General features: G+C 42.8%; 1 protein-coding gene across 3 annotated transcripts; it reads left to right on the forward strand.

Annotated features, from left to right (window-relative positions):
- Positions 1–29: 29 nt before the first annotated feature.
- Positions 30–24,130, forward strand: LOC124194477 (neuroblast differentiation-associated protein AHNAK-like). Of its 3 annotated transcripts, none has more exons than XM_046588690.1 (10): positions 30–977; positions 6,096–6,182; positions 8,286–8,326; positions 9,014–9,103; positions 9,777–9,921; positions 9,987–10,279; positions 10,736–16,610; positions 17,763–21,548; positions 21,639–22,450; positions 22,540–24,130. In XM_046588690.1, the coding sequence occupies exons 1-10, from the start codon at positions 776–778 to the stop codon at positions 23,044–23,046; spliced, it is 11,838 nt and encodes a 3,945-aa protein (XP_046444646.1). In that variant the 5' UTR covers positions 30–775; the 3' UTR covers positions 23,047–24,130. The 3 variants fall into 3 exon arrangements, with proteins under 3 accessions (XP_046444646.1, XP_046444645.1, XP_046444647.1); XM_046588691.1 differs by having other exon boundaries at positions 76–977; positions 10,736–12,406; positions 13,802–21,548; XM_046588689.1 differs by having other exon boundaries at positions 10,736–21,548.
- The last annotated feature ends 430 nt before the right edge of the window (positions 24,131–24,560 follow it).

Consider the following 24,560-nt stretch of genomic DNA (forward strand, 5'->3'; position numbering starts at 1 on the left):
CCAACCAACCGACGGTTAGAAGACGAAAGAAACAAAAAACCCAAAAAGGAATCGACTCTCTCACATATCCACACACACACACACACACACTCAGACAGACAGACACACAGCACATAGCCGCCGAAGAAGAAGAAGAAGAAAAAAGGAGAAAATATTTTTGGTTGAGTTTTTTCCAGGTGAAAAAAGGTAGCCTGTGGAAACGGATTCTTCCTCGGTGTGGTGCTGCTGCTGCTGCTGGCTCTCGCCACCAACTCGTCGAGCTCGTCAGTCGCATACCTGCTGCAGTAGGCTACAGTACACGCACGTGTGTGTTGCACGAGTCCCGCAAAAAATAAAGAAAAAAGCCCGAACGTTGAAGAAGAAAACACACAACAGACTGTCGTGACTTGACTCAATTCGCTATGGATTAAAACCAAAAAATTGCAAAAAAAGGCCGACTCGTTTCTGGTCCAAATTTTTTGATTTGTTCGACCAGTGCGCAGCAGCAGCAGCAGCATCAGCACCTGCAGCAGGCTCGCCACCCAACTGCACAGAATGATGCAGGTGACAGTGAAGTGTTTCTCGCATTGACTAGCCCTTTTTTGGTGCCTTCGAACCAGAGCTAGCCAAATTTTAAAAGAAAAAAAAACAAGTTGACATCGAAATCATCGATTTGATTTGATCTATTCGGGCCTGCCGGGACGCTCATTTTCATTCACACGGGCGTATTTTGTGAGTGCATCGATTCAATTGACAGCAGACGTCGACGGAGGGTTAGTAGTTTTGATATCGGAAGATGTCGCTTGGCAGTCGGTTCACCTTGGTCGTGACCTGTTTGACCTTGGTACTACCTGGCCCATGCCGAGCCCAGCAGAATGATTGTTTCACGTCCAGCAGCATAGTCGGCGCCGTGCTGGGCACCTTCTTCGCCACCGCCGTGGCACTAGCCCTGCTCGTCTTTTTCATCTGGTGGATCTATTATCGCCGCACGCCCAATGGTACATCTACTACTACTACTACTCATTTTTTCAAATTCTTTTCTATATATTAGCTATATAGGCCGGACCCATAGTGTAGTAGCTCACTCTTATGTAACATTCAATTTCGTTTTGCGACTGCCAGCACGCCTTATATAGCGTGCGACAATGTGTTTTTCCCTTTCTTCTTATTATTTTTTCTATTTTTTAAATACCGCGCGCAATTTGCGTGTGATGAGTGGTGTGGCTCGGCTCTACTAGATAAGAAGAAAAGACGTAGCGCTAGACACGCCATTTTCTATTATTATTTATTTTATTTTTATTTAACCGAAAAAAGGAAGAAAAAGTCTCGAAATTCATTTTCTTCGTGAATGTGTGCAGCAGGTGTGTGTGTCGTGTATACACACAGGATAAGAGAGTCGGATGAATTACATTTTGTGTGAGCGCTGCCGCCAGTTTGTGCGCGTTTGTTGTTGTGCTGGAATGTGACGATGTGTAGACTCGGATTGCAGCAGCCCGTGAGCAATCAGGTGGACACAACTCGAGGTAGAGAGAGACGAACATTGAACCGAAAATGATCTGATGGCCACCACCAGCACCACATGAAAAGTTGCACAGTCTGAGATGTTTACAAATCAGCTCGTAGCTGGCTCCGTCATGCCAACGTCGATTTCGACAAGAAAGAACCAGACATTCGAGTTTGGCTGGGTTACATGGGAGATTTTATTATAGGCAGGACAGGACACAGGACCCACACACACACACTTGTCCGTCCGTTTGCACGTGCAAGAGCGGGAGCCGCTGCGGCGTCAGCAGAAAACAGCAGCGAACGACGTCAAATCCCAAGGCCAGCCGACCTTTTTTGGATTTTGCCCAGTTCAAAATCCGGTTTCTCTCTTCTCTTGAGACTTTTCTCCATTCTTACGCATTTTTCGGATGCATTTTCTTAAGATGGATCAATGAGCTTTTTTCTCTCGACAAACAATTTTCACGATTGTGTATATCCGATTCAGCGCGACTCTTTCCAGCCCTATGCGCGAGAAAGAGTCCAGGAGTCAGTCAGGAGCCTCCTTACGAAAAAAACAGATTGTCGAGTTTAGTCGCGCGCACACATTCGGTTGAGCTGATTAATGAACACGACGAATTTGATTACGTATTCCAGCCAGATCCGCCAGCGCCCAGCGCCAGCAGTTGCTGCGTCAGAATTTTTTCCCAAACAACTTTACACGCACACAAAAACAACCGAAAATATTCAACAGCAATGCCAAATGGAAATCTTGTTGTTGTTGTTGTTTCTTTTCCAAGCTTTTCTCTTTTTTTTTCTTTTTTCCAGCTCTCGCGGACAGACAGGCCGACCATTAAGAGGCCACTAAACCATCGGTGTATGTTTCTTCGGCATTCCTTTCAAGCGAGTGTGTCAGCTGTGTGTGCATATGCCCGGTTAACGTTTTCGAATTTCCATTCGACGACGATGATTTGGCGGCCGAGCTATGTGCGCATGGGTTGATGTGTCTATCATTTACTCTGGCGACCACTGAGAGAATTGAGTACAGCAGCAGCAGCCGAATATATAAGCCTTATGTAATACATATGCCTATAAGATATACCAGCTAGGGCAACATGTCTATTGTAAATTCCTGGGCTGTCTGGAAATCTGTGTGTAGAAAAGATGTAGGCAGCAGCAGCAGCCCAGTGTATATAGAATCAGATGGGGATCCATATTAGTTAAGCTGAGGAATGCCGTTCTGGTGTATAGTAGTATATAGCCGTCTGCTGCTGCTGACGTCAGTTGGGCTCCTTTCGAAATCTGCGCCTCGAGACTCCGTCAGCACCAAACCTTTTTGTTTGTTTGCTTATATATTTCTCTCCTTCTTCTTCTTCTTCTTCTTCTTTTTATTTGATTTTAACACATACACACACACACACACAAGACATCCTCCCAACCTTGAAGCCTTAAAGAGAATCTTCCCTTTCGGGTTGAACCTCATGATGAGCCAAAAGAGCCTGCGGGCTGCTCCTAAAGAAGAAGAAGAAGGACTCCTTGCCAGCTAAGAAGAAGATGGCGATGGGTAGGTGGTGGAAAAAAAAAGAGTTGGAAGGTGGTGGTGGTGGGTGAACGAAGAAGAAGAAGAAGAAATGTGTTTTCTGTATACTACTCTGAATTCTTCAGGAAGAAAAAGACCGCACCTACACAAATCCCTCGAAGGCTGCCACCTCGACGCGGCGTCATTCACGCACCTTGCATATTATTATATTTAACTCTTGTGTATGAAAAACAGGAAAAAAAAACTCTCGTTGTTGTATAGAATAGAAGAGAGCCGGTGGATGGCACTTGGCGGCGTCAAAACTGTGTTACCTGCCGCCGTGAATCAGCAGGTTGGCGTTGGCCGGATCGATTCATTTTGCGCCGATTCTTTTGGACATTATTTACCTGATAGGTTAGGGGTGTGTGGCTACATCTTCTTTTGATATTAAAGAGAGGGGCTGATTGAGGACACACACACGAGCCTATAAGCAGCTCTCACGCGGCTGGCCAGGGCTGATGCAGAAAGCAGAGCCCGAGGTGGGCCAGGCTCTCTCTCTCTCTGGCCGTGCCGTGACTTAACACAAATAACTTTCGGGAGGCAACTTTTGTTTCGATCGAACTGCATGCGCATTTCTCTCTCTCTCTTGGCCCGTTAGATTATTATTCGGTCGCCTCTCTGAGCTGTGTTACGAATAAATCCCTTTGATGGACCACAGTAGAAAGTTGTTCCTTTTTCTTCCCCCCATCGGATAGTAGAACATAAAACTTGACGACGACGCTTCAGCTGCGTACAGACGCTCCGGGTTTATTGGCGTAGGAAAACGACGGGCCAGCCAAATGTGTTGGGAAGAAAAAAAAAGAGTCTCGGTCGCTCGTCCGATATGCCGAAACGACGACTCTCAATGGGTTTTCACCCGAGGCCATCGACTGGCCCTTTTGCTGAGCTGCCTCCCTTGGCATGCTTTCTTTTTCAAAGTGTCTTCTTATACACATTTTCGGTTCTTCTTCTTCTTCTTCTTCTTTCTCCCCTTTTTCATCATCATCTTTTTCTTCGTCTATCATTATCACAATCGTTATTATATGCATTTTGAACTCTCTCTCTGGTTGGTTGGTTGGTTGGCTGGATGGTCCGTCCAGGGCTGCACGGGCGCACACGCTAACATTTATCTAAAGCCATTGAATCTTCATCTTTGAGAAGCTGACTCTCCTCCCGGCCGCGAATCATCTCCGGCTGAAGAAACATGGAAGCGCACGCGATTGGCATCCTTTTTTCTCTCCCATCGTTGTAATCACTGGCCAACCCTCCGGCTCTCTCGCTCTTATAGCGTAATGGCAATCAATACTGAAAAAGAAAAAAAGAAAAAAGAAAAATGTTGTTTCTTTTTGAACGTGTGGATTTACTTGATTCATGTCCAATTCTTTTCCCTACCATCGATAAGACTTCCCAACAGGTTGCACAAATATTCACGATGACCTGCCGAGCAAAAGTGTTGCGCAGCTGAAACGAAAAAAAAAAAATAAATAAATAAGAAGGCAACAAATAACTGCGTTTACATTATTACAGCTATTTCTTTCTTTATTTTTTTTCGGAGGACAATGCAAAGTCGGTTTATTGCGACGTCGGCTTTTAGTTACATGTAAATTGTAGCGTTGCAAACCTAGTTTTGGCAATATGATATCGTCATATCAGGTTTTATTCGATTTATTTAGTTTTATTTATTTTTATTTTATTTAGTGTATTACCCAATCATTTTTTTATTTAATATTTGTTTTTTTTAAAGACAAATTTAATAAAATAATTACAAAAACTTTGAGTTAATTTTCGCAATTTGGCAAATGCAAAACCGAGATTGCAGACTACAAATTCAGCCAACGACACATGGAAGATTTTATTTCTTTTTCAATTTTTGAGAGTGATAAAAAACTAGAAATCATAGATAAAAACTACAAGGAAATAGTTTGTGCACTTCACAACAGACATGTGCTATTCTGGCAGGTATGTTTGCCTTAATTTTGTGAACCTGAGTGTGAATCATTTTGTAGTGAACGAAGATGGCAGAGGCAGACACAGACCTAGCTTTTTTTCTTGTCAGAGGCCAGACTCAGGCCACGATGGCCGAATTAGAATAAAACTTGAAAGAAAGTGATGAAGGCATCTCAGAGTTTTCTTGTCCAACATCTTCCATGTGAACAAGTCACCTGGTGGTTATCGTTGGTGAAGAACTTCAACCCTCCAAGAGAGAACAGGTCTTCAGAACTGCGTCTTCCTTTCTTTGAGGACTTGAAGTTTATTTATTTGTAAATCTAGATGAAACTGAATCGTCAACCAAATATTATCAAGTTTACTGTCTTGTTTAAGGCTAAAACCTTTTTTCGAAAAACCAGATGATTTAAATTCGTTAAATTTAGTTTTATTTTAAACTAAATTTGCAAGGCTAATAAATTGTAACTTGAAAGGCAGACCATTACCCTGGTTACGTGACCGACAAAACGATGGGAAGTAGATCATTAAAATAAAAGCCAACGCGCGTCCCATCGTCGATCATTGGCGCACATTCAATCGAGTCGCCGGAACAGAAAATTCCGTAAAAAAAGAAGAAAAAAAAAGACCAATAGTATCCCTTGAGCATTGTTTGTTGTTGTTGTTGTTATTATTTATTTTCCCTTTTGATAACAAGTGCGGCAACAGGACGGGTGGCCTTTTTTTCCCTCGGTTTTCTTTGGTGGTTTAGCTCAAGGCATCCTTTGAAGCTGGTTTGTGCTGGAACTGGTTTACGCGACTCACTTTATCTAAATAGTATCTCATTTTCTCCCGAATGAATTCAAAGTAGGCGACTCTGCGTGTGTGTGTATATGTATCTGTGTTTACAAAGTGGAATTTCGCGAAGATGGGTTTAAATGGCTCGTATGCGACACGTGCAGCACGACAGAGTATGTTACGAAAATGATAACAACAGAACATGAAGATCGAAATCTTAGATGCAAAATAAACAACCAGTAGAACATTCTTCGTCTTAAAAAAGAAAAAAACTGAAATCTAAGAAGAGAAATCACGGACTGAAATAACAAATGATTTAATTACATTTCGTTGTTCTTCTTGTTTTACTTTACAGGTGCAGACCGGCAGACTAAAGGGCCGCGTATCGTGGAAAGCGGTTCGGGGTTTGACAATCCCTGCTTCGAGGCCAATCCTAATTCAGGTACGCCACACATTCTTCCATGTCCCTTTTAGCTTTCAAGCTGGATTTTCAACATGTATCTAGTCTTTCATTTTGTCTTTCCCCCCTTTTCCTTTTTTCTGTTTTTACATAACCGCACAAGTAATGTGAGAGAGTCATACCATTTTCTTCGAAAAGGCAGCTAGTTTGTTTCGCGAATACGGCAATCAATATCTGTTCGGTTTTCTCCCCGCCATTTTTCATTGCCTAGTTTTTGCCATCTATCAACCTCAGCACACACAGCTGGGAAGATTTTTCATTTCGATGTGAATTGGGTGGCCAAAAAACCGACTCCGAAACAACTGCGCAATGACTTTTGCTCGGGGTTTTCTATAACTTGCGAGATTGTTTCTAACTGTTTAGAGCTCGACTGATATCTCTATTTCGTGCGCTTAGTTACGTCTAGTAGGACACCGTGTCGGTGCTTCAACACTTGTATATATTTCCACCAGCTTAAATAGATAGTGTATACATATCATTCCGTTTTGAAAGCGTAGCTGCATTATTTAGGTTTTATTTCTTTACAAGTGGCATACTTCACGAAACGGGGAGGAAAGAGAGAAGAAGAAAAAAGAAAATCGAAAGAGAGAGAGAGAGAGAGAGAGAGAGAGAGAGAGAAGGGAAAGAAAAAAGCACTTGACCAACAAGCTTTGATTGCCTTACCCGCAAGACCTCACCTTGGCATTTCACGAGTTTAGTTGAAAGCGTCGCTGGCGGCCTGAAACACAATAACGCGCTTTGAAAGTATATAGATACACAACACTACGGGGCAGGGCATATGGGAAAGAAAATAACAACATTTAATTAAGGGACATTAGGCGGAGAGGGGAGAGAGAGAGGAAAACAACCGTAATAAAAGCGAGACGTGAAAAATGGTTTGTTTCAACTCCCTGAGATAAAATATAGCAGCAGCAGCAGCGGTGCTCTCTGGTTGGCTGTTTTTTTTCGGTCTCCGCTATGAGAATTGGAACGTGTCAGGTCGGGTCACGCACCTGTTGCAAAAAACAAAACCAAAAAATTGGTTTCCGAATCGACGTCGAAAAAAAGGGGTTCCCTTTTTCTTCTTTTTTTTGACAATAGGAACCACTAAACATCCGGCCACATCCCCCCTCAACTCACAGTTAAAATACGGTCGAACGCACGACGACCGGACGACCGACAAACGGTGACTGCGTCACTATATTTTCCAAACAATAAACATGCAGTGACCGTCGAGGGTGTGGCTGTTGCGCGATGACCGTATTGTTGTCGAGGATTTCACACGGACAACCGTCGGGTTGAACGTTTGAACTTTTGCGTTACTTTTTTTTTATTTCCTTTTTCTTTTTTTTCTTTTTTCAAACATTCCACGTCTATCAATAATATCCGAAAACTTGGTATATAGTATAACTCGGTCTTGGAAGTGTAATCAGATTCGATTCCTATACACATCGAGGCAATGATGATTATATACCGCCGTCCCTCCCCTCCAGGGAAATTGAAATGAATATGATTGAGTTTACGCTCGGAGCCACCTGTTGAAAGTGTGAGGTCACCATACCGATAATGCCGCACAATAGTAAACTTACCACACCACGCTATTTACAAAAGGAGGCTGTGGAAAAAGAAAAGAAAAACTATCGCAATTCCTTTGTTGTATTTTTACTTTTATGGCCGAAAAAAAAAAGAAAAAAGAATGTGCCTTTCAGCATTTTTTTTCTTTTTGCTTCTTCGTATTAAGTGAAGAGATGATGTCATGCCGTGTTCTTGGCCCTTTCGGGTAGAAAAAAAAATAAATGTATTTTTTTTTTGTGAAAAAGAAATAACGTCAAGGATGTCGTCATCATCATTCCACCCAACGGCAGTTGAAAGGTTAAAGAGGAGAGTGACGTGACAGTACACATTTTTTAACGTCAAAAAAGCTCAAGCTTCTTTCGGCGTTTTTGTGTGTGTGTGTGTGTTGGCCTCAGCGATGCGTTGTCTCGTGTGTTTTTGTTGGAAGACTGCGTCTCATTCAGTCGATCGTGAATCATTCACCGTGTTGTTGTTTTTTTATTTTTTCTTATTTCACGTTTCGCATAATTTTGTGTTTATTGTGCATTCCAGATGTTGTTGACGGCGGCAAGGCGGACGACTATGGGCAGAAGGTGAGCTTTTCTTCTTCTTCTTCTTCTTGGATAAGAAATAACGTGATTACAATGTGTGGAATAATGTTTGACTCTAGTCAATTAAAATCAAACATTTTAGAAGGAATCGTGACTCGATATTATAATAAAGGCCTGGGCAACATTTCAAAAGGGAGAAAAAAAAAAGAAATTGAATTCGTCATTGTACCGTGTCGCACAGACCCTTGGGTGTGTTCGAATCTCTGATGTCATTTACTTCCTGCACCTACGCCGTGAATTTTTCCCTTCCCCCTCCTACCCCGAAATTTCCCATGTAGAATTATGACTTAACTATGACGCAGGCAAGAAAGGAATGACGAGATGTAATTTTAGAATCAGCTGCTACCTACCATGCCTGTCTTTCTCTCTTATACGCATATTTTATAATGAAATACCCGGATGAAACCTACCTGGTGAAAACCGGAAGGAACTTCCTACATCCGACACGTGAAACATTCCCGAGACCTGCGTGATAAAACTGTCAAAGACCCTCCCTGTTCGTCCCCTCCCCCTATCATTTCTTTTTTTTTTTTTTTTCTTTTTACCAAACACACAGAACGTCAAAAAAGATGAGGCATGGCTTATTAATATAATTGCTTAATACGTTGTTGGTTTTTTGTTCCAAGTTCCAGTCACGTAACGCGATTTGTTTTCTTTCAATTTGACCAGGATGCGAGGAGTACGTCATGGACGCCGTTGCGGTTCTTCGGCGCCAACAAAAACGAAAAGAAAAGATCCATGGACGATTCGTTTATTTCGGTAAGTGACTATTATCAGCGACGGTATTATATAACATGTAGGACTGGAGAACTTTTGCAAGTCGCCTTTCTTTATTTCTCCGGTAAACACTCCAGAAGAAGGCCGAAAGAAAAAGGGAGGAATCGGGGAGAGCTGCCCAATTACAAGCGAATGTTGAATTGTGGCATTGCGTACATATGTAGCCTCTGTGCGTCCTTTAATGGCTTTTTACAAACATGATTTGTGAATCCTTTGGCTGTCAGATGGAGAAGAATTAGGGCGTTGGTTTCTTTAAAGTGACAGTCGAGGCTAATGAGGCCGAGGGAAAGTTTTTTTCTTTTCTTTTTTTAAAAACCTTGATTCTTTCGTGTTCCCTTCGGCGTCTATACTTACGACGGACATTCTTCGCGCTTATCGTCATCAGACGTGAATGATACAAAGTTACTTGCTTCACCGTGCAACTAACTACCTGGAAAGAAATCCTGATTTCGCCGCCGGTATTGCGTAAACATCAAATTGAATTTCAGAACTTTGCGATTACCATAAAATATCCATTTAAAAGCACAAATTCCGAAATGTGATTAACGAAAGCTGATGAATGATTTATGGCTATTTTGTTGTTGTTGTTGTTGTTATGTCAGCTGACCCTTGAGACATCTGAATTTATCTCTTATTGATATTCCTTGTTACGTAGGAACCTGAACGCGTATCAGTGCAGCTGCGAGGACGCGATTTCACGGGCTTGGGACTTAACGTGACTGGCAACATGAGAGACGGAATATTCATCAAAGATATTTCCAATCGCGGACCAGCCTTTGAGTCGGGCAAAATCGCTCCAGGTACTATAAATGCAAAGATGGACTAACCAACTGGCCAAGACTAAATGGCTCGATGAACATTTTAGGCGATAGGATCCTCAATGTGACAATATCCTTCCGCAACGTCGTCTTCGAAGATGCCATGACCATTTTGAGCTATGCGTCGCCATATGACGTCACCCTGGAGCTGGAAAAAGGTTTGCGCAACAACAGCAGCACGCTGAAGAAACGCAAAGCCTCCAGCACCGTGTCTCTGGCGTCGTCTTCGGCCAACGTGACACTCTTAGCTGGAACGGGATCCGCTCAGCCGGAAGGACCACCCAATGAGCGCTTGGTTCATCCTTTATATCGCTCGCAGTCGATTGATGACCTATCCAAGGTGAGAATAAATATTCATATCTTGACTTGTGTTTCATGCGCAGCCTGTTGATGGCTCGTCGACATCTCGATTGCTGTTGCAGCTGTGATGTTGACTGATCTCCACGGTCTACTGTCGTCCTTGGGAAATGTTCCCAGTGAACGACGCAAGCCACACCAGCACGTACGCGCTCGTCTCAGACGAAGAGAGAGAGATGATCGTGCTGGGTCTTTGAGTTGCATAGACCATAACCAAGGTCAGCCGAAGGTGGAAAGTCGGACCTCTGAACAAGTTGGTTACCTGCCACTAAGGAAAGGCTCGTCGCTGTTGCGTATTTAAAAAAACGTCTTGTTTTTTTAAATTAAAATGTCGATCGCAAATGACAAACAAGTTGTAATTTGCCATTATTTGTATTCAAGTTTGTTTTACATTCTGACAAGTTAATTAAATCCAAATTTTTGTCTTTTTTCAAAACAGGTTGGTCGAGCGGATAACACTATTCGGGCGGAAGTGCGAATTCCCAGCTTAACGGGCCAGCTAAGTGGCGGTCTGGCCAAATCAAAATTACTCGGAAAAGCGAACCTTGAAATCGATGCGCCGAATGTTCCCGACGTCAAAATCAAAGGTGGAATTCCGAAACCTGGTTCCGTCAACATTAGCTTGGACCCTGGAGATATCAACGTCGCTCCGCCGGATGCCTCTTTGACAGTCGACCCCAGTCGGTCCTCGAAAATGTCGAAATTCGGAATCAAAGTCTTGCCAGACTTTAAATTCAAAGGGAGCGCCAAAAGCCCTGATTTGGGCATGACGCCACTTCCTACCGGACTTGATGTACGAGAAGCTGAGCTTAGTATTCCTAAAGTAGAGATACACACACCCAAGGCTTCCGATCTTGCTGTAGACATCGACATGCCGGACGGCTCAAAAATCAAATCACCGAAAGGCAGCATCTCCATGGCGATTGACATGCCGGACCAAGAATTTTCAGCTGCCGTGCCAGCCATGAACGTGCCCAGCGACGTCAAACTCAACATCGAAGCTCCTTCGCTCAATGTTTCCGCACCATCCGGCGTAGCCGAAGTGAATCTCAAGGGTCCCGCAATCAGCCAGCCCAAAATGGACATCAACCTCCCAACTTCAGCTAATCTGGGCCTCGATTTCACATCACCGAGATTGCCAGATGTTGAAGTCGATCAAGAGATTCCGAACGATGTATCCATCGATTTAAACAAAGCTGCGAAATCCGGCTTTCATATCAAGTTCCCGAAATTTGGCGGAAACAAATCCGCCAAGGCAGAAATACCTGAAACGGGTGTTGAAATCACGGCGCCAGAAATTGATGTGTCCTTGCCTGAAGCCTCCCTCGAAATTGACCCGAAGCTGAAAAAAGATGGGTCCAAAGCAGGATTCGAATTCAAAATGCCGAAGCTAAGCTTAAAGAAGAAACCCGAACTAGGCGTGGAAGTTAAAACGCCGTCCTCTGTGCAAGCACAGATCCCAGAGATCGATGTTGACGTGAAGATGCCTGGAGCTTCTGTTGACATTCAACCGCCATCAGTGTCCGTCTCCGCACCAGAAGTGGAATTACCTTCCGCATCCGTTGACGTTAAAAAACCCAAAATCGGCTTTTCCATGCCGAAATTCAATATGGGAAAGGACAATGTCGAACTCAAAGATTCTCTGGATGTGAATGTCGGTATTCCGAGTGCTCATATTGATGTATCTCGCCAATCAGATGATAGTGATAGCGACGATGACTCTGAAGGAGGGAAGAAAAAACTTAAATTCGGGAAAGTGCCTAAAATCAGCCTAAACAAACCTCACATTGAAGTAGAAGCTTCTGTTCCCGATGCCTCAGCAAAAATTGAGCTTCCCGATGCCCAAGTCGATGTTGGAGACTTTGATAAAATGGATGTCAAGACGAAGAACAAATTTGGATTTAAAATCCCGAAATTTGGCGCCGGTGCAAATATTTCTGGCGGAGACTTGGATTTGGACGCTTCCCGTGAACTTGAAGTGAAATTACCCAGCGCAGAAGTAAAAATTGAGACCAGTGATTCTTCCGACGACGACGAAGACGAAAACGGTGAAAAGAAGAAGAAACGCTTCAACATTAAGATGCCGAAATTTGGATTACCCAAAGCTGAGGTGGACGTGAACGCGCCCAACATCGCCATGCCGTCGATTTCCGCTGATGTGCCCAACATCACACCAATAGGAGGAAGCCTTGAAATTGGAGTTCCAAATCTATCAGGAGATGTTTTGAGGATGCAGTCTGACAGTGAAGACAGTGATAGTAAAGACGAAGGAAAGAAAAAGAGGAAATCTTTGAAGATTAATGCTCCCGAGCTTCAATTAGGTGGTGGCATTAATTCACCAAGTCTAGCACTCTCCCCTATTGCCATTGGCGATGTGAACACTTCTGGTGGTGCCGATGTCTCTTTCGACGTCAAAGCTCCGTCACTAAGTTTTTCGACTCCAGTCAGTTCTTCTGAATTCAAAGTCAAAGGACCAAGAATTGACCAGCCCAATATCGACGTTAGTCTCCCAACAGGAGCTAATCTGGACGTCAGTTTGAAAGCACCAAGCTTGCCCGATGTTCCAGTTGTTCCAGATATGTCTAATCCCGAGGTTTCTGTTGACTTGAACAAAGCTTCGAAATCTGGATTCCATATCAAATTCCCGAAATTTGGAGGAAGCAAAACTGTCAAAGCCGATGTTCCTGACGCGGGAGTTAAAATAGTCGCGCCAGAAATTGATGTATCCTTGCCCGAAGCCTCCCTTGAAGTTGACCCAAAGCTGAAAAAAGATGGGTCCAAAGCAGGATTCGAATTCAAAATGCCGAAACTAAGCTTAAAGAAGAAACCAGAACTAGCCGTGGAAGTCAAAGCGCCGTCTTCTGTACAAGCACAGATCCCAGAGATCGATGTTGACGTGAAGATGCCTGGAGCTTCTGTTGACATTCAACCACCATCACTGTCCGTCTCCGCACCAGAAGTGGAATTACCTTCCGCATCCGTTGACGTGAAAAAACCCAAAATTGGCTTTTCCATGCCGAAATTCAATATGGGCAAAGGACATGTAGAACTTAAGGACTCTTCCAATATCGTCGTCGATGTTCCAAATGTTAAGGCCGATTTACCACATCTATCAGCTCTAAGTGACAGCGAAGAATCAGAAGGAGGAAAGAAAAAATATAAATTCGGGAAAATGCCTAAAATGAGCATGAACAAACCTCACATTGAAGTAGAAGCTTCTGTTCCTGATACCTCTGTAGCAGTTCCAGATATTGATGTTGGAGACTTGGATGTCAAGACGAAGAACAAATTTGGATTTAAAATCCCGAAATTTGGCGCCGGTGCAAATATTTCTGGCGGAGACCTGGATTTGGATGCTTCCCGTGAACTTGAAGTGAAATTACCCAGCGCAGAAGTAAAAATTGAGACCAGTGATTCTTCCGACGAAGATGAAGACGAAAACGGTGAAAAGAAAAAGAAACGCTTCAACATTAAGATGCCGAAATTTGGATTACCCAAAGCTGAGTTGGACGTGAACTCGCCTAACGTCGGTGTATCTGGAATTACCGCAGATGTGCCTAATATTAAACCAATTGAAGGAAGCCTTGAAATTGAAGCACCTAAATTCGATGCAACTTTCCCAAAGATGGACCTCGGTTATTCTGATGACGAAAGTAAAAAAAGTAAAAACACCATGGGCCTTGCCATTGGAGGAGCAGTACCCGATATTGATGCTAATGTAACAATGAATACGGGGAATATGGATTTCAGCCTTGCAGACAAGAAGAAGAAAGGGGGATCTGAGTTTGGAATCAAATTTCCAAAAATGAAGACAAATTTGAAAGGAAATAAAGGCGACCATTCCGAATCGGACACCAGCAGCGATGAAGATGCCGAAGGAGACAAGGCGTTTGGTGGCAAAATTTCAATCCCGTCAATTGATCTCTCCAGACCCAAAGCTGACTACCAAGGAAGCATTCAGCTTCCGAATGCCGAATTCGACGTAAAACAGCCCAAACTTGATCTCGAAACTGAGATCGGTGATGACGAAAACGACGACGACGATACCAAAAAGAAGTCGAGTAAATTCGGATTCTCCATCAAGATGCCCAAATTTAACATGAAAAAGAAAACTCTTAACGCTGACATTGAAGACAAAGACCTTTCAGCGCATTTGAACCTTGATTCTATTTCCGGTGGCACTGACGACGACCGAAGCAGCGAAGACAAGAAGAAAGGGAAAGTGTCTGTCAAATTACCAAAATTTAGCATGAAGAAACCCGACTTCGACGCTGACTTGAGTGTGGATAAGAACATCGACCTCAGAGCAGATGTGAAGGCGCCACAAGTAAATTTGCCGGAAGTATCTATCCACGGAGATAAGGAAATGCCCGGTTTTTCATTACCCGAAGTTTCTATCGAAAAACCTAAACTTGACTTGACTTTGGATTCAAATATCGACGTTGACGGATCAAAGAAATTCAGCATCGACTCGGGAAAAGTGAATTTCGGCCAACTACCAGCTGGTATTACAGTCGGAGGACAGGTGCAACCTCCCCGCGTTCCAGACGCTAGTTTGAACATTGCTACCGGTACCAGTCTGCAAGCTGACGTTGGGTTCCCGGGAGTTGAACTGGAAGTAGATCATGATGATTTTGATGACGAGAAAAAGAAGTCGAAATTTTTCAAGATGCCTAAATTTCATATGGGCAAACACCATGGCGAAGTCAAAGTTGATCATGGGGCTAAGGTGAATTTGCCAGATGCCGAGCTCAATTTACCAACTGGAAAAGTGGAACTTGACCATAACATTAGTCTCGATGTTTCCAGCAAAGACGAAGGAGACAGCGACGACGACAAAAAGGACAGCGGCAAAAAGAAATCACGCTTTGGAATTAAAATGCCTAAATTCCAAATGAAGCACTCTCATCCCTCTGGCATGAATGTGGACATTAAACCCGAAGATGTTGCTTTGGGGGTGAAAATTCCTACGTTAGAAGCCAATGTTGAATCGCTCACTCTGGAACAAGACTCCATCAGTTCGGATAACACGTCAATTGATATGGATCTTCCTAAACTTCCTGACCTTAATCCGATTGAAGTAGACTTGACCGTTCCTAATGTGAAAGTCGAAGTTCCAGAAAAAGACTGCAAGAAGAAAGGAAAGTTTAGTTTTAAATCAAACTTTAAAATGCCCAAACTTCACATGAGTTCTCACGGTAAAGGTCACGCCGAATTGGAAGTCCCGTCAACCGAAATTACTTTACCTAAAGTGGAAATCGACTCGGCTGCAGAAATCCGCAAAAGCGACATTGATTGTGGTGACATTGAAACGGAAGCGCTGGATGTCAAATTCGGCGTAAGTTTGCCCAAAATCGACAAGCCCTCGACTGATTTCGATATCAAATTCGATTCCAAAATGTCTTACCCAAACCTAAGTCTGGATGTTAAAGGAGACGTCAAATCAGATGAAAGTGACGATGAAAAAAATAAGGGAGAGAAAAAGAAATCTGTCGGATTGGGCTTTAAAATGCCAAAGCTCAGTGCCAGTCCCAAAACTGAGTTCAATCTGCCTGACGTCAAAGCCGAAGTAAACGTGAAAGCACCAAAGACAGAAGCATTGAAATTGGAGGGCAATTTTGATTTAGATGAAGGCGACCAATACAAGAAATCTCCTTTTATTGTCAAAATGCCTGCCCTCAACCCAGTGAAGCCGGAAATGCAGTTAAACGTATCCGCACCCAAAGATGATTCACACAGCGACGACAGCGATTCGGAAGAAGAGAAAACCAAGAAGGGATTTAAACTGGGATTTAAACTTCCCCAATTATCCATGCCACAGTTGAGCATGGGTGGGAAAAGTGAAGGTCTCCATGCCGACTCCACCTTGAATGTTAAAAAACCAGAACTGGACGCGCCTTCCATTGATACTAATGTTTCTCTTCCCGAAGTAAACATTTCAACGAAGCAAAAGGGTCGTTTTGAAACTGACTTCAACATGCCATCCTTTTCCGCTGACAAAAAGACAAGCGACGACAGTAGCGATTCCGAAGACGAGAAATCAAAATCGAAAGGATTGAAACTTGGATTCAAAATGCCAAAGTTATCCATGGGAGGGAAAGGCAATGTTGATCTTGATGCGGATGCTGCCATCATGGTGAAACAACCCGGATTAGATGTATCCTCAGTTGACGCTGAAATTTCACTTCCCGAAGTAGATGTGAAAAAGAAGGGAAGTTTTGGATCCCATTTCAAAATGCCAACTTTTTCCACCAAAGCTGACGTAAGTGCAAGCGCCGAGCAGGTTGACAAAAGCGGCGACAGTAGCGATTCAGATGACGAGAAATCAAAGAAAGGATTGAATCTTGGCTTCAAAATGCCAAAATTATCCATGGGAGGAAAAGGCGACGTCGATCTAGATGCAGATGCTTCCATCAAGATGAAAAAACCTGAATTAGATGTACCCTCAATTGATGCTGATGTCTCTTTTCCAGAGGTAGATGTTACAACAAAAAAGAAGGGAAGCTTTGGATCCCATTTCAAAATGCCAACTTTTTCAACCAAAGCTGAAATCAGTGCAGCTGGTGGTGAGCAGATCGACACAAGCGACGATGACAGCGATTCAGATGATGAAAAATCAAAAAAGGGACTGAAACTTGGCTTTAAAATGCCAAAATTATCCATGGGAGGTAAAGGTGATGCCAATCTCGACGCGGATGCTGCCATCAAGGTGAAACAACCCGAAATAAACGTTCCCTCAGTTGATGCTGAAGTTTCACTTCCTGAAGTAGACATCACGACAAAAAAGAAGGGAAGTTTTGGATCCCATTTCAAAATGCCAACCTTTTCCACCAAAGCAAATGTGACTGGCGCCGAACAAAATGACACGAGCGACGATGATAGCGATTCAGGGGACGAGAAATCAAAAAAGGGGCTGAAACTTGGCCTTAAAATGCCAAAATTATCCATGGGAGGAAAAAGTGACGTCGATTTGGATGCGGATGCTGCCATCAAGATGAAACAACCCGAATTAGATTTACCCTCAGTTGGCGCTGACGTTTCTCTTCCCGAAGTAGACATCACAACGAAAAAGAAGGGAAGCTTTGGATCCCATTTCAAAATGCCAACCTTTTCCACCAAAGCAAATGTAAGTGGCGCCGAACAAGTTGACACGAGCGAAGATGATAGCGATTCAGGAGATGACAAATCAAAAAAGGGGCTGAAACTTGGCTTTAAAATGCCAAAATTATCCATGGGAGGGAAAGGTGATGCCAATTTCGACGCAGATGCTGCCATCATGGTGAAACAACCCGAATTAGATGTACCATCAATTGACGCTGAAATGTCACTTCCCGAAGTAGATGTTACAACAAAAAAGAAGGGAAGTTTTGGATCCCATTTCAAAATGCCAACTTTTTCAACCAAAGCTGACATCAGTGCAGCTGGCGGTGAGCAGATCGACTCAAGCGACGATGACAGCGATTCAGATGACGAGAAATCAAAGAAAGGATTGAATCTTGGCTTCAAAATGCCAAAATTATCCATGGGAGGCAAAGGCGACGTCGATCTGGATGCAGATGCTGCCATCAAGATGAAACAACCGGAAATAAACGTACCCTCAGTTGATGCTGAAGTTTCACTTCCTGAAGTAGACATCACGACAAAAAAGAAGGGAAACTTTGGGTCCCATTTCAAAATGCCAACCTTTTCCATCAAAGCAAATGTGAGTGGCGCGGAACAAGTTGACACGAGCGACGATGACAGCGATTCAGGGGACGACAAATCGAAGAAAGGATTGAAACTTGGATTCAAAATGCCGAAGTTATCCATGGGAGGAAAAAGTGACGTCGATCTGGATGCGGATGCTGCCATCAAGATGAAACAACCCGACTTAGATGTACCCTCAGTTGACGCTGACATCTCCCTTCCCGAAGTAGACATCACGACAAAAAAGAAGGGAAGCTTTGGATCCCATTTCAAAATGCCAACCTTTTCCACTAAAGCCGATGTAACTGCAGGTAGTGGCGAACAGATTGACACCAGTGACGATGATAGCGATTCAGATGATGAAAAATCAAAAAAGGGACTGAAACTTGGCTTTAAAATGCCAAAATTATCCATGGGAGGAAAAGGTGACGTCGATTTGGATGCGGACGCTGCCATCAAGATGAAACATCCCGAAATGAACGTCCCCCCTGTTGACGCTGAAATGTCACTTCCTGAAGTAGACATCACGACAAAAAAGAAGGGAAGTTTTGGATCCCATTTCAAAATGCCAACCTTTTCCACCAAAGCAAATGTGAGTGGCGCCGAACAAGTTGTCACGAGCGACGATGATAGCGATTCCGAAGACGAGAAAGCAAAAAAGGGGCTGAAACTTGGCTTTAAAATGCCAAAATTATCCATGGGAGGAAAAGGTGACGTCGATTTGGATGCGGATGCTGCCATTAAAATCAAACAACCCGACTTAGATGTACCCTCAGTTGTCGCTGACGTTTCTCTTCCCGAAGTAGACATCACAACGAAAAAGAAGGGAAGCTTTGGATCCCATTTCAAAATGCCAACCTTTTCCACTAAAGCTGGTGTATCTGCAGGCGAACAAATCGACCCAAGTGACGAAGATAGTGATTCAGATGACGAAAAATCAAAAAAAGGATTTAAACTTGGACTGAAAATGCCACAGTTGTCCATGAGTGGAAAAAATGACGGCAGTTTAGATTCAGACTATACTGTCAAAGTAAAACAACCTGATCTGGATATCCCTTCACTCGATGCAGAAGTCTCACTTCCCGAAGCAGAACTTTCGACGAAAAAGAAAAGTAGCTTTGGATCCCATTTTAAAATGCCAACCTTTTCCACCAAAGCGAATGTAAATACGATCCAAGTTGAGAAACACGACGACAGTAGCGATTCAGAGGATGAGAAATCAAAGAAAGGATTGAAAATTGGTGTCAAAATGCCTCAGATATCTACTGGTGTTAAAGGCGATGTCAATTTAGATTCAGATTCTACTATCAAAATAAAACAGCCTGAATTGGACGTACCCTCAATTGATGCTGTCCTACTTCCTGAAGTTGATGTTACGACGAAGAAGAAGAGTAGTTTCGGATCCCATTTTAAAATGCCTTCGTTTTCCACCAAAGCCAACGTTAGCGGAGCCGCAAAAATTGAAACAAGCGACGACAGCAGCGATTCAGATGACGAGAATTCAAAGAAAGGATTAAAACTAGGAGTCAAAATGCCTCAGATATCTACGGGCGTTAAAGGCGACATCAATCTAGATTCTGATTCTACCATCAAAGTAAAGCAACCTGAATTGGATTTACCCTCAATCGATGCTGGAGTTTCTCTCCCCGATGCAGATCTTTCGATTAAAAAGAAGAGTAGCTTCGGATCCCATTTTAAAATGCCTTCCTTTTCTACGAAATCCAATGTAACAGTGAGTGGAGTTGAGGTTCCAGAAGTAAATATGGTTTCTCCTCGATTGCAGACACAAGAAGAGGAACATGGTTTTTCTGTAACTGGTGATGAGGATTCGGAAAAGAAAAGTCATAAAATTGGCATAAAATTACCTAAATTTCAAACACGACAGAGAAATGCTGAAGTAACTTTACCACAGGTGGAACTCAGAACCGAGCATTCTTCCGATGAAGAAGACAATGACAAAGAGTTGAAAGTAAAAGTTAAGAAGCCCAAATTCGGAATTAAACTACCAGAATTCAACAAACCGAAACTAGATGCAGGAGTTAATATCCAATCTTCAAACCTTACTGGAAATATAGGTTCTGATGTTGATTTCCCACGAACCAGTATTGAGATTAATCAGCCCGCAGCGATCAGCTTCGAAGATACTTCAAACATTGATATTCAAGTTGGAAATATTGACGCTGAAGTCGCTAAGGTAAATGCCCAAATAGCTCAAGTTCAAGCCGAAATCGACATTCAGTCAGGAAAACAAAAGGCAAAAATTGAAGACGACGAATCCAGTTCTTCGTCGTCGGATAGTGAAACTGAAAAAAGAACCAAAACGTCCGGCATTAATTTTGGATTGAAGTTACCGAAGTTCTCGCTAGGCAAAGAAAAGCCCGAAGTGGAGCCTAAAGTTGACGTCAGCATGCCCACTGTTTCACTGACAACAAAGAATAATGGCGACGACATGACATCACCATCTCTTTCCAGTTTGGAAGTGGAACCTGTCAAGTTAGAAGGTGGCCATGGTAGTGAAAAGGAAAAGAAGAAATTTAGTCTTGGTTTGAAAATGCCAAAATTTCCATCGAAGGGGAGCGCTGTAGTCGTCGAAGGTGACGTTGGATCTAGTTCCAAAGATGTTGACGCTGCAATTGCACCGAAGCCTCTTAAAGTCAATGTCAAAGCGCCTAAAATGAAATTAAAAAAGAAGAAAGGAGAACAGCAGCAATCGTCATCCAGCGATAGTGACAGCGATGAAAACAACGACGAAGACGATCAGCCTAGAAACAAAGATGCCAGTGGTAACACTCAATTGATGGGAGTGGAAGTCAAATTACCACGGGTTCAAGTGTACAAGAACGTTGAATACCAAGATGCCGAAAAGGGTCATCACGACAGTAGCTCTGATGAAGAGGATGAAGTGAAGGATATTAAAAAAAACATCGGTGCTCGGTTCGGTGTCAAACTGAAAAAGCCTAAAATGTTTTCCAGTAGCAAAATAGAGATTACTGGCAAGAACGATTCGGGTAACAGCAGCAGCCTTCAACCGGAATGGAAATTGCCTCGAGTCGATCTTCGCCGTGCATCAAAGTCATCCGACCAAGAGCTTAGTATTGAAGTTGATTTGGATGGAATAAGTGAACAACAAAAACTTGAGCAACTTTCGCCATCAGAACGAGCCGAAGCGATCAGACGTGATTCGAAATCAAGTGCTGGAATTCGCTTACACTCGCCGAGTTACATAAGTCTAATGCCAAGTCCACGCTCCAAGAAACCAAACCTAGAAATGCTGGATGTTGATTCCTCACCAAAGCTGCTGTCCGTTACTCGACTAGATCCTACTCCTCCGATCGAGAGCTCCGTTAAAATGCAACAACCAATGTATGGCAATATTGAACTGACCACCACCATGACTGGCCCCCAAGTTTCGGCTAGCCAGGTTCCTTCATCCGTTATTATGGCTTCGGATGCTGTCAAGATGAAACGTGGCCCACCCACTCCCGCTCGACGCTTCATAGTTCCATTTGAACCGAATTCTGCCGTCTTACGCGTCGCTCCCCCTGTTATTACAACAGACGTAACAGGTAAAATAATAAAATAAGCTACTGTAAATTATTATCCGTTCTATAATTCTGAATTGTTTTTTTTTCTTCTCGTTATTTTCTTTCACGCAGTGGAAGGCGGATTTTCAACACTGATATCTGAAGATGTATCTAGCGAATTAGAAGCCAACATTGGTGATCCATCCTTCGCTTCCGGCAACAACCAACAAGCTTCTGATACGGATATCTCGATAACAACGTCAACCGGCTCGGATACACTGGTCATTAGTTGCCCTACACCGTCGTCTGGACAACAAGAAGCCCACAATCGTAAAGCTTCTTCACTCGGCGATCTGACTCGCATTCCAACTTCCGGAAGCGAGGAAGGATCTCTTGAGAGGACCGTCTCACTCGACTTCAAACCGGTTTCAACATTGGCTGGTAATTCGTCACGAGCTATTTACAACTTGGCCGTCCAAGATCTAAGCCGTGTTGGCGAGGATAGTGATGAAGACTACAATCTTAATCGGAAACGTACGCTATCCGATCACGCAAGCCTGGAAAGTGAGGTAACGGTCGTCACCGCAGACGAAGTTGACGCACAACGACTATCTTCTGCCAACATGCCTGGCGGTAATCGTACATTTCTCACCATCAATACCGACGTCGAAGGTGGCAACGTCACGCAACGGCCATTAGGTGGCGATATTGCTGAGTCCTTGTGGTTTGGCAGCACCAGTATTCAAACTGTAGAAAGTGTCCAAACAACGATGTCCTACACTCAAATGGAAGAATCTATTAGCACTGATGTAACATTGACGACCACTAGTTTAGGTACTAGCCCTTCTGAAACCAGTTCTAGTTCAGAAGGAAGTCCGTTTTCTCCGGCCAGTCCAGAGCCTAGTGGCGAGAGCACTCCAAATTTAATCGAACACTCATCTCAAGTAAGTAGCGTGCTGTACTATTTTAACAAAAACAATTTTCCAACTTTGCTTGTTCAACACTAAATAAATGTCTTTTGTTTTTTAAATAGATTGAGAACGGTAGAACTCAGCAATTTCACACTGAAATGACGGAACTTGCCCAAGGAGAATTGGGATTTAGTGATACCCACACTATAACTTTGGAGATGTCGTCCCTTTCCGACGATTCACAACCACAGCCGTTAACTGATTTAAACCCAAGTGCAGGTAATTTTGCTGCTGTCCGCAACCGCTTTGAGCAACTGAGTGGCAGCAACCCGCTCAATGGAGGCGAAATGACTGGTTCTTTAGGCCGGAATTCCGGCCGACTGAGCCAAACCCAAGGAACCGTAATCAAACGATTAAGTGGAAATTTTGAAGATCTTCCGCCATCCTCTGTCAACGTGGTTCAGAAATCGTTCATGCAACATATAGCACCGGAATTAAGCGAAGGTGCCCTCTCCCGTACAGTCATCATCTCCAGCCTGACACTAGATCGAGCAGAACAAAACAGCGTTAGCTCTACAACTGGCATTGGTCCCGAGTCACCCGTTCCAAATTTAGAGCCCCCATGTTAAAAGTCAATTCAATGGGAAAGGCGCCAACAGCTTAATCCGAGTGAGAGCATTAAACAATTCACAATCCATAACTAGACTACTAAGATTTTATGTTGCGTGTTTTTTTTTCACTTATTATTTAGTATCTTGCTTGTAATAATTTTAAATCGAAAATTAAATTTCGTAAAGGAAAAATGGGAAAACTCAATCAAGATCAAAATTCAACGGCGCCCAGTGAGTTATGTGTAAAGCATAATTTAAAAAAAGGAAATATCTTAAAATCATTATAGTTTGGTTTTTTGCATGAAACAAAAAGTGCCTATTTCGTCATGAGAAATATTGCTCCCATTTTCATTTGTATAACAATGTGTTATTGCGAATGCTTCTATTATTTCTTTCTGACATCTGACTAATCGATCCTCCTATTTGATTCAATCAGACAGTATCATTAAAACACCTAATTATCTTATCGCTAAAATCTATATGGTATACCGTACGAAATAGCATCACGCTCTTTGAACTTTATTCCTTTTATTTTTTCATGGTTTCATTAGTATAACCAAATAGTGTGTAAGTTGCTCAAAAAACCAAAAAAAAAAATCGCAAAATTAAGCTTTCCAAAGTTGAAAAGTAAGGAATTAATTTGGAACATCAGTTATCTGGATTCATGGCACAAGTTTTACGAAATGAAATCCAAAAAAAAGCAAATATTGAATCCTGTCTGTCATCGACATTTAACCGACTAGTTTAAGATGGAAATTTTGTACATAAGGAAGAATTAGCGGCATTTGTCTGGAGACTTTTACATTCTAGTTTTCTGTCGATAAAGTCTGTGTATAAATGCGTCCAGATTTTCATTTATGGATACATATTTAACTTTAAAACATATTTTATGCACCCCAGAACTTACTTTGCTACCCATTTTTTAAGTGCATGTGCTGTATCTAATCTGACAAGAGCGGTCTTTATCCGTGTTCCGCCCTGTCGATATTTGGTATCGCAATGTACCCTTTTCTGTAGACCACTAAGTATACACCCCATTATAACTCCATATTTTGTGACATTTGTTATCCGACATTATCAATACACTCTTGTTTTGAATATAGCTGCTCACTACTAGCAAATGTATCTTTTTTTTTTGTTAGCCATTTAACGTTATAACCGTGTATCCGTTAACGGCTTAATCTTTTACTCTTTCTCTATTCTTTGGCTCTCTCTCTTTTACTTAATCTTTTGCGAATGCTCCACCCTAGATGGCGAAATCGTCGAGCTATTTTGGAAAACTGTTGTCTGCTCTGAAAGAATAACAATATGGCGACACATATTGCGAGGTGGGGTTGGGTTAGTTAACGGCTAACGGGCCCGTTAGGCCATTACCATGTTAAAGGAGTGCCATTACGTCAACAATTCGTGCAGTACAAAACTAGCAGTGCAAAGCACTTTATGTGACATCTCGTTGTTAAGAAATTGACGGCGGTGAAGAAATTATAGGAAAGACCGTAAGACGTGATTTTACTCGAGCAGCCCCATCGATT

This window comes from Daphnia pulex, chromosome 5 (assembly GCF_021134715.1).
Source record: "Daphnia pulex isolate KAP4 chromosome 5, ASM2113471v1".
Taxonomy (NCBI): Eukaryota; Metazoa; Arthropoda; class Branchiopoda; order Diplostraca; family Daphniidae; genus Daphnia; species Daphnia pulex.

Excerpts from the sequence above, each read along its gene's own strand:
- LOC124194477 (XM_046588689.1), top strand. The coding sequence starts at position 776 with ATGTCGCTTGGCAGTCGGTTCACCTTGGTCGTGACCTGTTTGACCTTG. Across the intron at positions 6,183-8,285 it reads CGAGGCCAATCCTAATTCAG|ATGTTGTTGACGGCGGCAAG; the intron begins GTACGCCACACA and ends TGTGCATTCCAG. Across the intron at positions 21,549-21,638 it reads TATTACAACAGACGTAACAG|TGGAAGGCGGATTTTCAACA; the intron begins GTAAAATAATAA and ends TCTTTCACGCAG.